The sequence below is a fragment of the Neltuma alba genome, unplaced genomic scaffold, assembly GCF_004799145.2.
Source record: "Neltuma alba isolate B1F8T4 unplaced genomic scaffold, ASM479914v2 tig00004701_pilon, whole genome shotgun sequence".
Classification (NCBI taxonomy): Eukaryota; Viridiplantae; Streptophyta; class Magnoliopsida; order Fabales; family Fabaceae; genus Neltuma; species Neltuma alba.
Genome location: NW_021633826.1, coordinates 129,638 through 145,084, shown reverse-complemented (window position 1 = coordinate 145,084; position 15,447 = coordinate 129,638). Strand labels below are relative to the sequence as shown.

Here is a 15,447-nt window from a genome sequence, read left to right as displayed (position 1 = left end):
TCTTTCTTCCTGCTTGTGCTCGGTCACCGTAGGCTCTTAATTAACATTATACTACTTCTTTCTAACTAATTTTTTGTAAATTAAAAGAGTTTATTAAGTTAGTTATTTGTAATAAATAAATCTTGTCTTTTTTAAAATGGTTTTGCTAATTTTATCTATTAATTAGAACTACTATTTAATAGAATAGTCGACATGTGTAACAGTTATAAAAATTACTTTAAAAAAATAAATAAATATGACGGATAAAATACATTGTCTAAAGCTCATTGTCCTAGGCTCATTTCCTGGCAATTGCATTGACAGATACAGAGGAAGATGGGTGGAGGAAACCAATATTTTTTGCAACTTTCATGAAATTGAGCTCTTCATGAAATAAGGATTATTCAATAGATAGGGCCCACCACTTGAAAATTTCTTTCTTGAGCATTCCCTCTGCACTACGGTCAAATGGGTCTGTGCATGTGGAATTAAGAGAAATAATTCCACGCCTACCAATTCCTTTCCACAAGCCCTGCTCACAATTTTCTTTATATGTCTGACCTTTTTTTTTTCTTTTTCTTTTTTGGCTTACTTTGGAGGTGGATTGGATAGAATGGGAGAAAAAGGAATCAGAGTAAGTTAGATTGAATATCTTAAAGCTGTTTAGTAGAAAGAAATAGTTGGAATGAAGAGGAATGGAAAAGAATGGAATGAAATAGAATGAAAAATTTCTGAGTGATAGCATGTTTGGTAAACATCGAAATGAAAGATAAGTTGATAGAAAATTTTATGTTTGGTTAGATGAAAATGGGCTGGAAAATTGTACAATTTTACCATGTTACCCTTAATGATAGAGTATAATATTATTAAATAAAAAATGCTTTTAAATCTTAAAAAAAAATTCATTAAAAAATCAGTACTTCAAAAACTGAATAAAAATAAATTATAATTTAAATACATAATTATATGAACTTGGATGCATGGAACATTATCCGTATTTATAATGTTTAGAAAACAAGGAGATCATTGAAAACTTGATGTACGGCATACTCTTATTGGCGGGCCAACCAGGGAATGTATGCCATATGAACAATAATGTGCAATATAGTACAACTAGATAAGGAAGGGTATGAATGCGTATTGGATTTTTAGAAGCTTAATGTATTGCTGATCTGTGTGCATATGTGGAAAGTCAAGATGCGGAGAGAGATAAAAGGGGTCGGTGTGAGAAAATGCTGATGATGGCACATGATGTTCATTGGGTTTTCAGGTTTCATGTCGGACCATCATCTAATTTTGTGAATCCAATCTGGACATCCTCTAATAATTGGTATCAAACTCTCAAAGACAAAACTAGTTAACTAATTTTAATAAATTGAAATAATTTATTAAATTAATTATTTGTGACAAATAAATGTTTTTTTTAAATATGTTTACTAATTATGTTTATTAACTAGAACTATCATTTGATAAAATCTTCGACATGTATAACTATTATAAAGACTATCTTAAAAAAATAAATAAATATGATAGATAAAACACATCATCCAAAGCTCATTTCCTAGTAATTGTATTGATAGACGAAGGAGACCAATATTTTTTGTGACTTTCATGAAACTGGGCTCTTCATGGAGTAAGGATTATTCAATAGATTGGGCCCAGTCCCACCACTTGGAAATTTCTTTCCTCCTGCTTATGCTCGGTCACCGTAGGCTCCTAATTAACATTATACTACTTTTTTTTATTCTTAATATAAGAATTAGTTAACTAATTTTTATAACTTAAAATAGTTTATTAAGTTAATTATTTATAATAAATAAATATTATTTTTTAAAAATATTTTTCCTAGTTATATCTATTAACTGGAACTAATATTTAATAGAATCTTCGACATATATAACTATTATAAAGATTACTTTAAAAAATAAATAAATATCAGAGATAAAATACATTGTCCAAAACTCATTGTTCTAAGCTCATTTCCTGGTAATTGCATTGATAGATACAAAGGAAAATGGGTGGAGGAAACCAATATTTTTTGCGACTTTCATGAAATTGAGCTCTTCATGAAATAAGGATTGCTCAATAGATAGGGCCCACCACTTGAAAATTTCTTTCTTGCACATTTCCTCTACACTACGGTCAAATGGGTCTGTGCATGTGGAATTAAGAGAAATAATTGCAGAGATAATTTACATATTCCGCAAAACTCGTTTTCTCATGAAACGATAATCAAGACCGATACATCATATACACAAACCATCTTTGAAAACTTGAAAGCTTCTTCTCCTTCTAAAGCCTTTCTTTCCACTGATTACGTGGTGGAGACGATTCCATATAGTATTAAGGTCCTGTTTTGGTGTCATCCTATGCATCACCAAAAGAAAAAAAAGTTTTAAAATATCAGCATGATTTACTTCTTCTTCTTCTTGTTTTTTTTTTCTGGCTATTTTTAGAGTCAGGAATGAAATATTTATTATTTGTCTTCTTTTTTTTTCATTATTCACTCAACAGGAGAAGCTTACACACCTATTATAGTTACAAAGGGTTAAAGCCGCTTTTTTTTTCTTCTTAAGCATATGAATGAAAAAATCACTTTGCAACGTTAAACAGAAGTTTGAGAAGTTACAAAATACATTATATCGATCATAATAAAATTTGATTTCATGGCTGTTACATATTTACGTCACAATTTTATAAATTGCCACATATCCTTACTATAAGAGCAACTTAATTAATTTGAGTAGATTCAAAAAATTATTTAAGTTAGTTACTTATAATAAATATAAGTTAATTTTTCTAAAGTATCCATCTCTTTTAATCATGACTAACTTTGAATGGAAATCCTTCAAAATATGTAATTAATACAGATACTTTAGAGAATGAATTACAAATTTGGAGAACAAAAGGCATTGTGGTTCTATATTTATGACCAAATTCAATTTCTAACTGATTCTTATATTGAGGATTAGAGATAACATATGGATATCCACGTTCATCTTTTCCTCTTTACAAAATTTTCGTTTTCTTTTCAAATTTTGTGTCATTTATTTATAAAAATAAAATTGATTATTATTAATTTAATACAGTTTTATCGTTAAATTATTATTTCTTTTATATTTTTATTTGTTTGAGTCTTATTTTAAATTATATCCATCTTTTTTCACTAAAAACATTGGAACTTCGAAAGGGTCTATTTTGTTCAGGCTAAATAAAAAAAATTGGAAAAGGTCTGCAAAAAGATCATAAAATGTGGGTAAAGAAGAATTTTTTTTTTAAATTTTTGTTTTTCGTTGTTTTTAACTTTCGAAAGGGTCTATTTTGTTCTGACCCAAACATAAAAAGTCTATTTGCAGACATCATAATTAGTATAAATATGCCCTTAGTTACAGGTCTGATGCCATTTTTCAAATGTATATAGGGAGTTTTATCCTAAAAAGTGTTACGTGGGAGCTGTGGTTAAGAACTTTTTTAAATCAATATCATTCCAAAAGTGTTTGAAAAAACGTAAAATTACTCTAACCGTAACCATTAATTTTTTAACGCTATGAGTAATATTGCTCCTTTTTAATACTTTCCGGTAAGCTGATTATAAAAAACTGTCGAATGCCCACAGTGACATAATGGTTTCTTTCTTTGTTTTTTTTTTTAATGACAAAAACAACAGTGAAAAAGCCGACTGTATGATCAAGTGGACACAATCAAGCAACTACATGTTGTGTTTGGACTATTGGGTGTTTGAGTTTGGGTCGAATTCATTATTTTGCTGGCAAGATAAAATTTCATTGATTTGAATTTGATCTAAATTCAAACAAAATTTTATTATTAGAATCTTTTTAGAATTTTAAATACTCATTTTAGCCTAGCTATTTTTTTCCCCGATAAACCTAACCTAGCTATTTCAAATCTAAGGAAAAACAATAGATTTTAAACATATGAACATGTTTGGGTATATCGATTTTAGAATTTTATTTTGCCAATAGACAACAACATTATAAAACCAAGGGATTAAAATAAAAATTTGTGCAAAATTAAAAAATTAAAGGTATACTTTTATCAAAATATTTTCATATTCCTAATATGAGAGTATATCATAAAATATAATACTACTTCCGGTCCTAATTGTAAGATCTCATTTATAGATTATAAATAAGATTTTATAATTAAAATCGGGAGTAACATTATTGATTCGAATTGTATACAGAGAAGGACTATATGTTTGGTCAAAAAAATAGAAGGGTTATAAAGGACATTCCATCACTTTGAAAGCATCTACAAAATTTTCGGCCTAGAAGACTTTGATAATTGCTTGGGGTCTACTGTTCTAATTCCAACAATGGTAGGTCCCCCGCAGGCCCACACGGAGAACCCTTCATAAAGTAATTACCGAATATTTAAAAAAAGAGAGAAAATCTGAAAAAAAAAAATCTCTTAAATTTTAGAATTTCAAATGACAAATTACTATAACAATATATTGTTATTTGCTTTTCAAATGTAGTTAATTACCATTAAAGTGTAGTAAACGAGACTGATTTAAAGTTTTAAAATTAGTTTTTTTTTAGATTTTCCTTAAAAAATAAAAATTAGGTAGAGTGTGCTTTGATTATTATTGGCCAATAGAAAAAAGTAAACATTATCTATACTAGTCCAAACAAACTTTTGAATAGTCAGTGCCTCATTCACTAAGTGTGTGTGTGTATATATACATATATGTGGATGTCTGTACATGTGGAATTAAGAGAAATAACTCCAACGATCACGATCCATATTCTACAAAACTTGTTTTCTCATAAAAACAATGATCATCAAGGCTACTGGTGCATCACATAACAAACTATGTTGGAAACTTGGAAAAAAATATTGAGCGGTGGAAACGATATATTATTAAAACCATGTTTGGAATGATGATTCTAGAAAAAGAGGGGGCATCACGAAAAAGATGGTAATAAGATGAAATAATTTTAACAATATCAGCATGATTTATATTTTTTTGCTATATTTTTAAAGTATATATACGTGAAATAATCCTTATTTTTCATATAAATTTATTCTATTTAATTTGTATTCCCACCGTCATCTAATTTCGTGATGGTAATTGCATTGATTTTTATTTTTTTGGCCAAAATGGTAATTGCATTGATAAATACAGAGGAAAATTGGTGGAGGAGACCAATATTTTTTGTGACTTTCATGAAATTGAGCTCTTCATGAAATAAGGATTATTCAATCCATAGATAGGGCCCACCATGTGGAAATTTCTCTCTCCCTGCTTGTGCTCGGTCACCGTAGGTTCCTAGATGACAATAAACTGCTTCCTCCTCTCCTTAATCTGTATTTATAAGAGTTAATTAGTTAACTAATTTTAGTAAATTAAAAAATTTATTAAGTTGATTATTTATGATAAATATATATTTTTTATTAAAATATCCTTACTAATTATATATATTAGTTATAACTACCGTTTGATAGAATCTTTAATAGCTATAACTATTATAAAGACTATCTTAAAAAAATAGATAAATATGATAGATAAAATAAATTCTAGTCTTGTATTCAGGACAAAATTGAAAGTTAAATTAGTTTTTATATTAAAGACTTTCAAGAAAAAATAGAAAAAATGACATAAAAACACCTATTAAATTTTAAAATGATAAATATGTGATTTTGATAGATTTGAGTGTTCAAAACTATTACAAGAATAGTCAACAAGTTCTGTTCGTTTAGGACCTAATTGTTGAGTTGATTTTGGTTCTAAATATAAAATCTATTTCTCATATTTATCCATTTTTCCTAAATTACACTTATAGATTTCCCTCAACCATAATCAAGTAGAAGAGGAAGAGAGGATATTAATAAAGATGATTATAGTGTTTTAGAAAAAACATGTTATATTTCTTATAATTAACTAACATACCTAACTTCCTTAATCTAATCAAATTAGTTAAATAGATCTTATATTAAAAACCGAAAAAGTAATTTTTTGGACTTAGGGACATTGAGCATGGTGCCTCCAGTTAGAGCCCAGTAAGGCTGTTCACGGGAGGGATCGGGACCGGGATAGACCCGTCCCGGTTCTGTCCCGATAAATAGTAACAAGATAGAAAATCTGTCCTATGTCCCGATCCGTCTCGGTGCTGTCCCGGTCCCTATATATATATTATTTTTTAAAATTTTTTAATTTTTTTAATAAAATCTGATTTTTTTTAAATTATAGTTTTTTGGGCTTAGGCCTTATAAAAACATCTTTTTATTTTATTTTTTATTTGTTTGGACACTCTTCAACAAAAGTCTAAAATATTACATATAATAATCATTAAAAACTCTAAACAAAAGCTTTTAACACAATAAAAACTTGCTAAAAATTCTAATAATCAATAATATCAAATCATCAACAAATATAAAAGTTCTAAATAAATATATCTATAGTTTCATATAATATTCTCAAATCTTTAAAAAATATAAAAAATAAAATTATATAAATAGGATAAATTTTTTTTAAAAAAAACAGGAATCGGGACGGAACGATCCCGTCATGTGTCCTGTCTCGTCCCAGTCCCTTTTTTGTCCCGTCCTGGTTTGTCCCATTCCAAAAAATTTCGGGACGAGTCTGTTCCGTCCCAATAAGACCAGGACCGGAACGAGTCGATTGGGACCGACTGGTCCAGCCTTGAACACCCCTAAAGCCAAGCACCTTGAAAATTCCCCATGCTTTGTGCTCGGTAATATATGTCAAGAGGAGAAAACACATTTTTGAATTTATTTATTAATTTTAATTCATATTATATCCACCATTTTCATTACATGCGTATACTAAATATTACTTTAATAAGCTGAAAAATTTTAAAAAAATTACTTCATTACATTAAACAGAAGTTTGGAAACTTTGTATATATCTTTGGCTATTATAGTTTTAATAATGTCAGCATGATTTGCACAATTGGATTTTTATTTATTAAATTTTCATTCACATTAATTATATCCATCATTTTTACTACTTTAACACACACAAAAACTGACAAAATAAATCACTTTTTAACATTGAAAAGAAGTTTGATATATAAATTATAAAATACATATCATATCGTAATAAATTTGATTTCATAGTTGTTATATATTTACGCCACATTTTCATTTATTACATGGATATTTACGTCACTTTTCCTCTTTACAAATTATTTTCTTTTCAATTTTTTTGTCATTTATATATAAAAATATTTCAAAGTTTATCTTTATGGTCAGCCAATGATGGGGAGAACCGATCAGGCCTGGAACTACAAGTACTAATTATTTAAGATTATTGTAATAACTAATAAATCCAGTTGAACGATCAACCTCTAATATGTTTAAGAATAAAGACAAGACTAATTTGAAATTTTAAAATTATTTTTTTTAGATTTTCGTTAAAAAATCAAAATTATGTAGAGTGTGCTTTGATAGTTTCATTATTATGGGCCAATGGAAAAAAGTACACATTATATATAGTCCAACCAAACTTTTGACTAATCAGTGCCTCCTTCACTAAGCACATATATATATGTGTGTTTGTGTGTGTGTGTGTGTGTGGCGTCTGTATATGTGGAATTAAGAGAAATAACTCCAAAGATTATGATCCATATTCCACAAAACTTGTTTTCTCATCAAACAATAATCAAGACTACTGTTACATCACATAACAAAGTGTGTTTGAATCTTGGAAAAAATATTGCGTGGTGGAGACGATATATTATTAAAACCGTGTTTGGAATGATGATCCTATAAAAAGAGGGGGCATCACGAAAAAGATGATAATGAGATGAAATAATTTTAATAATGTCAACATGATTTGTATTTTTTTGCTATATTTTTAAAGTATAAATGAAATCATCCTTATTTTTCATATAAATTTATTTTATTTAACTTGTATTCCAATTTCTAAACATCTTCTAATTTCATTATGGTAATTGCATTGATAGATACTGAGGAAAATGGGTGGAGGAGGCCAATATTTTTTGTGACTTTCATGAAATTGAGTGCTTCATGAAATAAGTTAATTATTTGTAATAAATAGGTGTTATCTTTCTTAAAATATCCTTGCTAATCATGTGTATTAGTTATAATTATCATTTGATGAAACATAAGGAGTATCTTGAAAAAATAGATAAATATGATAGACAAAATGAATTATAATCTTATATTTAGAATGAAATTGAGAAAAAATATGGAAAAATATTTCTGAAATTTTAGAATTTCAAATCACAAATTGCTATAAAAATATGTTGTTATTTACTTTTCAAATATAGTCAATTGCTATTAAAGAATAATCAACAAGGCCTATTCATCTTTTTAAAATTTAACAGGTATTTTTCTGTCATTTTCGCAAAAAAATAATTTGGATTTCTATTTATTAAATTTTAATTCATATTGATCATATCCGCCATTTGTCATCACATATATTGCAGACAGAAAATCTTACAAAAATTACTTTGTAACATTAAACTGCAGTTTGAAAAATCATAAAAATACATTATATCCATCATTTTCTTTCTTACTATGCCAACCAGCAATATCCACCACTTCCATTACATATATTAGACATCACTTTAATACGCTGAAAAATCTTAAAAAATCATTTCATTACATTTAACAGGAGAATTGGAAACTTATAAATAGATTACAATCTGTATAAATTTGGATTCATAGTTATTATAGTTTGATTTTAGATGTTTACATGACGATTTTCACTCGTGGGTCAACATATGTTAATATCTTCGTTGTTTGAAATTTCTCACTGAAGATGCTAGAATGCAAGATGCAAACCTTCCATAAAAGTACAAAAGAGCATTCCCTCCACAGTGGGCCCAAATGGGCGTCTGTATATGTGGAATTAATAGAAATAATTGCAGAGATAATTTACATATTCCACAAAATTTGTTTTCTCATGAAACGATAATCAAGACCCATTCATCATATATGCAAACTATCTTTGAAACTTCTTCTCCTTCTAGAGCCTTTATTTCCACTTATTACGCTGCGGAGACCATACCATATAGTATTAAGGTCGTGTTTTGGTGTCATCCTATGAAAAAGGGGCATCACGAAAAAAAAAAAAGTTTTAAAATATCAACATGATTTACTTCTTCTTCTTCTTCTGTTATTTTTTTGGGGGCTATTTTTAAAGTTAGAAATGAAATATTTATTATTTTTCATTTTTTTGTCATTATTAACTCAACAAGAGAAACTTACATACCCATTATATCCGCTATTTTTTGCTTAAGCATATGAATACTGCTGTAACACACAAAAAAAAAAGCATTGTGGTCCTATATTTATGACCAAATTCAATTTCTAGCTAACTTTTGTGTTAAGGACTAGAGGTAACATATGGATATCCACATTCATCTTTTCCTCTTTACAGAATTTTCATTTTCTTTTCAAATTTTGTGTCATTTATTTATAAAAATAAAACTAATTATTATTAATTTAATACGGTTTTATCGTTAACTTATTATTTCTTTTATATTTTTATTTGTTTGAGTCTTATTTTAAATTATATCTATCTTTTTTTGTTACAAATATTGGAATTTCGAAAGGCTCTATTTTGTTCAGGCTAAATAAAAAAAATCGGAAAAGGTCTGCAAAAATAGATAAATATGAGAGACTAAGTAGATTAAGGTTTTATAATTATAATTTTTAGCAAAATTTAAAATAAATTTTGATGGTGAAAGAAAATTGTGATTCACTTTTGTCTTTTTTTTTTAAAGCTGATTTTTAACAAAGAGATAGATTTACGAGAACAAGGGGTAAAATATTTCAAAGTGGAGGAAACAATTCTGGTAAAAAAAAAAAAAAGTGGAGGAAACAGTTTTACGCTGGTCAATGGATCGGATGAGATAATAATAGATCAGGTCTAGAACAACAAGTACTCATTAAGTATTTAATACTAACTCCAGTCCTTAATATAAAAGCTAGTTAACTAATTTGAGTATATTAAAAAAAATTAGTTAATTTAATTATTCATAATAAATAGGTATTGTCTTTCCTAAAATATCCTTACTAATCAAGTGTAGAACTATCATTATTGCAAGGACTATTTAAAAAAAATAGATAAATACGAGAGATCAAGTAGATTAGAGTCTTACATTTATGATCAAAATAAAAATCAAACGAGCCCTTATATTAAGGATTGAGGGCAGTATTATTGTAATAACTAATAAAATCATAGAAAGAAAAGTTGGTTGTTATGACTTAAAACAGATTAATTTGCTTTAATCAATGTCTTAAAACGATGAACTCTTCTAACAAGCAACTTTTTTGGCAACGCAGTTCCTAACAACCACACCTGAATCACCTAGTAAATCATCATTGCTGAATTCACAACCACACACACACACACACACACACATATTTTAAGCGTATTCCGAAAATGGGATCTTTTAGCTCATGAAATAATTGTTCTTATTTTTTTATATCATTTTCCCATAAATATGAAATTTAATTAAAAAAACATAATGTAGCATTTTATTTTTAAAATATTGCTATAACAAACACACAAGAACAATCGAAATAATCTAATTATACTTCATTTAAGGAATATGGTGAATTTATAAAAGCATAAAGCGACGTGCCCAATTTTTTTCAACTAAAAAACATTTGGACAAGGTGTTAAAAAATGGTTTTTCAGGGGGCAAATATATGCCGGACACTATACTAATGGAAGACCTTGACTTATATACGTCTTACAAACATGCAATTATTGTACTAAAGGGAGATTATTACAAAAATTCTTATGGGGCCAACGATGCCCTATTCCTGATCATGAAAATAGTTATTAGTTATTTAATTCCCAAAGTGAAGCATGCATGCATGTATGTCACTTAATGGTGGATCTACTTTTCATATTTTCTTCTTCTTTTTATAACGATAGTGGTAACTTTATATTAGTCTTGCTTTTATTCTTTTGCGGAAGGTAACTTTTGATTTTGGTTACTCAATCATCATTATCATAAATAGGCTTTTATTTTATTTTTAGTTTTATTTTGAATTTTTTTTCAAAAAAGGATATATTTATAATTTTCCTGATTAAATTAATACGGAGGAAGGACGCGTATACAGGTTAAACGCAAAATTATTGACTTTTGTGAACAAATTTTTTTTTTAAGTTGCTTTTGAAAAACACAGATTTACAATTTTTTTTTTAGTTGCTTTTGAAAAACACAGATTTATCTGAACAAGGAGTAAAATATTTAAAAGTTTGTCCCTATGGTCAGCCGATGATGGGGAGAACCGATTACAAGTACCAATTATTTAACATTATTGTAATAACTAATGACCAATCAATCCAGTTGAACGATCAGCCTCTGATGTGTTTAAGAATTAAAAAAAGAAAGAGGACATTTTGACAAGGGAAAAGAATTTGGGAAAATTGCAAATAAAGACCCCTAATATATAAAATAGCAATCAGGGACCCGGTCCCAATTTGCAATTATGAAATGTGTGTTAAATGGCTGAAATGCCCCTCACTCATCATCACTGTTAATGAAAGCAGAGACCAGGATTTTAATGGGTGGCGGGAGAGCTGGTGGAGTAGGATGAGCCGAACGAGTATGTGTGATATTGGGATCTTCTAACATTGGCAATAATGCGAGTAACTTACTGAGTAAACCCTTCTTGTATTGTTCCCCGTAAGAGTTACACATCGTCACATTCTCCATCTTCATCTCTGTTGTGTGGGTGAGTAGGTTGGAGGAAGGGAGGGAATGGGAGGTGTAGTTGAAGATGAAAGATATCACAATGTAGGAGGTTGTGGTTAGTTGGAGGTGGGATATTTTTGTTTTCGTAGTCTGAACGGTCATCTGTCATTTGTAGTGCACGGTGCTGGTTGCGATGGGGAAGGGGTCAGAGTGTAGTGGTTTGGCAGAGTGTAGGTTGGATAATGGCTGTTAGTTTGACCGTGAACGTTGAGGTGTTGCCGCGGAATGAGGGAATGACGATACCATGATTTTCGGTGTTGAAGTCGTCAAGCCCTAAAGTGAAGTTGTGAAGCCCTAAAGTGATGTTGGGAAGACAGGAGGTCACTGGTTTTTAATGAGTAAATATTTATTAGTGAAGCTAACGTACTGACTAAACGTAAATTTTTGCTGCAGATTAGTATGAAAAATGGATTTCAATAACCGAAGAAGCTGTGGGAAGGAGTTGTTCTGTTACGTGCACATTGGTGGACATTTTGAAGCAAATGGTGAAGGGATAGTTAAATATATTGGAGGGAGTGTAAGGGTAACCAGTATAAAAGAATGGATAACAGTAGACGAGTTGTGTGGAATAATTTCACAGTGGATAGGCAATGATGGTGGTGGATATGAGATTAAGTATAAAGTTAAATTTGATGAGAGTACATTGATTGATCTTTGTGATGATGGTGATATCAGCAACTTGTTTAGATATAATGACAGCAGTGGTCATGTGTATGTAGGAGGGAAAGGGAATGATAGGGAACCTAGAGCAAGGAATGATCCAGACGTGTAAGTGGTTATGTTTTCCAATTGAATCTTGTTATTTACTAATATATTGTTGGTAATTCGTATAGAAATATTGTAACGAAGCTAATGGTGTTGCAGTCCTAAATTGTAATTAGTAAATGCAAGCATGTTATTGAACATAGTGGACATGTCATTTCTATTTGTAAACTTGTGTTTTAGAAATGCAGACTTGTTATTAGACATAAGCAGAGATTTCCATATGTAGACTTGTAATTCAACGTATTGAAGTTATAATTATCATATACGGACTTGTTATTTAGATCTGTAGATGTTATTTTACTAACCAGTAGTTTCTATATGGAAACTTGTTATATGAGTAACTCAAGTTGTAATTACCATATACGGACTTGTTAATTGAGCAAGGAATTGTTTGTAGATGTAGACTTGTTATTTTAGTTAGTAAAGTTGTAATAACCATATGCGGACTTGTTATTTAGATATGTAGACATGTTATTTTATTCAAACCTGTCGTTTGAATATAGCTGTCCTAACTTGGTATTATGGTGGCAGGAGTGAGAATTTATTTGGACTTTCACAATACATGAATACATTTGAAACGACCATTGGTGATGAACATGAGCCAGTGAATGTTGAGAATGGAGTTGAATGCCTAACTTTTGAAGGAGGCGGATCAAGTCAGAGAAGCAAGTGTAGTGGTTCAGAGAGTCAGGGAAGACTGACGGGCGAGATGAATTGTACGAAATGGGCAGGAGTGTTTGTAGGAGTGGGCCAATATGTTCCACATGCTGTTGCTTTTAGGGAAGCTGTGTACAGGTTCAGTATTGCAGAGAAGTTTGCAGCGAGATATATCAGGAATAGTAAGGAGAAGATGAATGTGAGGTGTAAAGTAGAAGGGTGTCCTTGGAAGATATGTGCAAATGCTGTTGGAAAGAACAGTCATCTATTACGTGTGACTACATTTTGCAATAAGCACATTCATTCAGCCCAAGACAATTTGATTGTGACTTATGGTGGGAGTGCTGCGTTGACATCATCAGTAATAGTTGAAGAGATAAGGGACCATGCTGAAAAACGGCCCACTGAGATAAGGAAGATGTTGGAGAGGGAGTATGGTGTGAGGCTTACATATTGTCAGGCATATAGAGCAAAGGAAAAGGCAATGGAAGAAATACATGGGAAACCGGAACAGTCCTATATGTTAATACCATGGTTATGTGAAAGGTTGAAGGAAACTGATGACAAAACGGTTGCTGAATGGGCCTCCATTGGTAATAGATTTGAGCGTGTGTTCATTGCATACGGTGCATGTGTTGAGGGTTTTTTGAACGGTGCAAGGCCTATATTATATGTTGATGGTACTCATTTAAGTGGTCCATATAAGGGGACGTTACTGTCAGCTTCGGCATATGATGCGGATAATGAGATGTTGCCGTTTGCAATAGCAGTGGTGAAGGGAGAGAATCTTGATGACTGGACGTGGTTTTTTCACAAGATTAAACAAATAGTTGGTTCAATGCAACTGACTATTGTGTCAGATAGACATAATTCTATAATTGGTGCTGTGCAAGCAATATTTGGGGGTGAAAGGCATGCATACTGTTATAGGCATGTGAAGGAGAACTTTAGCTCTGAATATATGAAATTAAACAGAGGTCGGAGAAGGACAAGTGAAAATTCAAAGGAAGATGCATTAAAGGTACTGGATAAAGTGGCTTATGCAAGACTTGCGGATGAGTTTGATCATGCGTTGGATGATCTCAGAACCATGTCTCATGAGTTATATGAGTGGGTTATCAATCAAGGTGATGTGGATAGGTGGGCATTGAGCAAGTTCCCATATAGAAGGTGGGACAACATAACAACTAATTTAGCTGAATCTTTTAATGCTTGGATGGTAAGGGAGAGGAAGCATAACGTGGCCCAAATGATCCATGAGCACCGGGAGAAAGTAGCAAGAAAGATGCATGCATCATATGCAGCAATGACTAAGTGGAGTAATTGCGTTGGGCCAAAAATAGAGGCAAAAGTATTGGAGCATGTGTATTTCGGTAGGTACATGCACTGTGAGAATTATGGAGGGGGAAGAATATGCGTGCACACATCACGTGGAGACCAAAGAGTGGACCTTGGCCTACACAAATGTAGCTGTGGAACTTGGCAAATGTTAGGGATTCCATGCTCACATGCTTGTGCAGCCATTAAGACCATAGGGGGAAACGTTTATGATTATGTTGAAGAGTGTTACAAACGTTCATCCCAAGAAAAAATCTATGCCCGGAGCATGGTTCCAGTGGTGACAATTGATATGCCTCACCTGAATGACTATACGTTTGAGAATCTTACTGCTCAACCCTTGCTTTTACCCCCAGTCACTGCTAGGCCTTCTGGAAGACCAAGAAGAAATAGAAAGGAATCACAATTCCACAACAAAAAAATATATCATTGCACTAGATGTCTTCATCCTGGACATACAAACAGGACATGCAAAAATCCTAACCCAAGTTGACTTCCACTTACAAATGGGACAACTAATTTTTTTGGCACATATAGGGTTCATCCTTCTTAATTTTTTTGGGAGCAGGATGTTAGTAGATGTGCACATATATTTTTTGTTACTTCTATGTTTGGGACAAAGGGACATTAAGTGGAAGATGTAAGTTAATGTGCACTTGTCATTGAATGTTGTAAAGAACTTGTTGCTGTGAAAGAAATCAGAACTTGTCACTTCTTGTTATTTTGCATAGTTAAGTTGTCATTTGCTTTTGTGCACTTGTAATTTCATGTTCATCAGAAGTGGTTGCTGTCAGAAATGTGCAAAGTGTAATTCCGTGTTTATCAGAAGTGGTTGCTGTCAGAAAACGAAATGTGTCAAAACCTTATAGGAACTTGTCATGTGGCATAGTAAAGTTGTCATTTGGCAATATGAAGTTGTCATTCCGTGTTTATCAGAAGTGGTTGCTGTCAGAAAACGAAATGTGTCAAAACCTTATAG

At 30.9% G+C, this 15,447-nt stretch overlaps 1 protein-coding gene across 1 annotated transcript; it reads left to right on the top strand.

The window, feature by feature from the left end:
• The first annotated feature begins 12,114 nt into the window (after positions 1-12,114).
• LOC114745523 (uncharacterized) lies at positions 12,115-14,951 on the top strand. Its single transcript, XM_028933682.1, has 4 exons — positions 12,115-12,346; positions 12,428-12,476; positions 13,005-14,823; positions 14,934-14,951. Exons 1-4 carry the CDS (start codon positions 12,115-12,117, stop codon positions 14,949-14,951), a joined length of 2,118 nt encoding a protein of 705 aa, XP_028789515.1.
• The last annotated feature ends 496 nt before the right edge of the window (positions 14,952-15,447 follow it).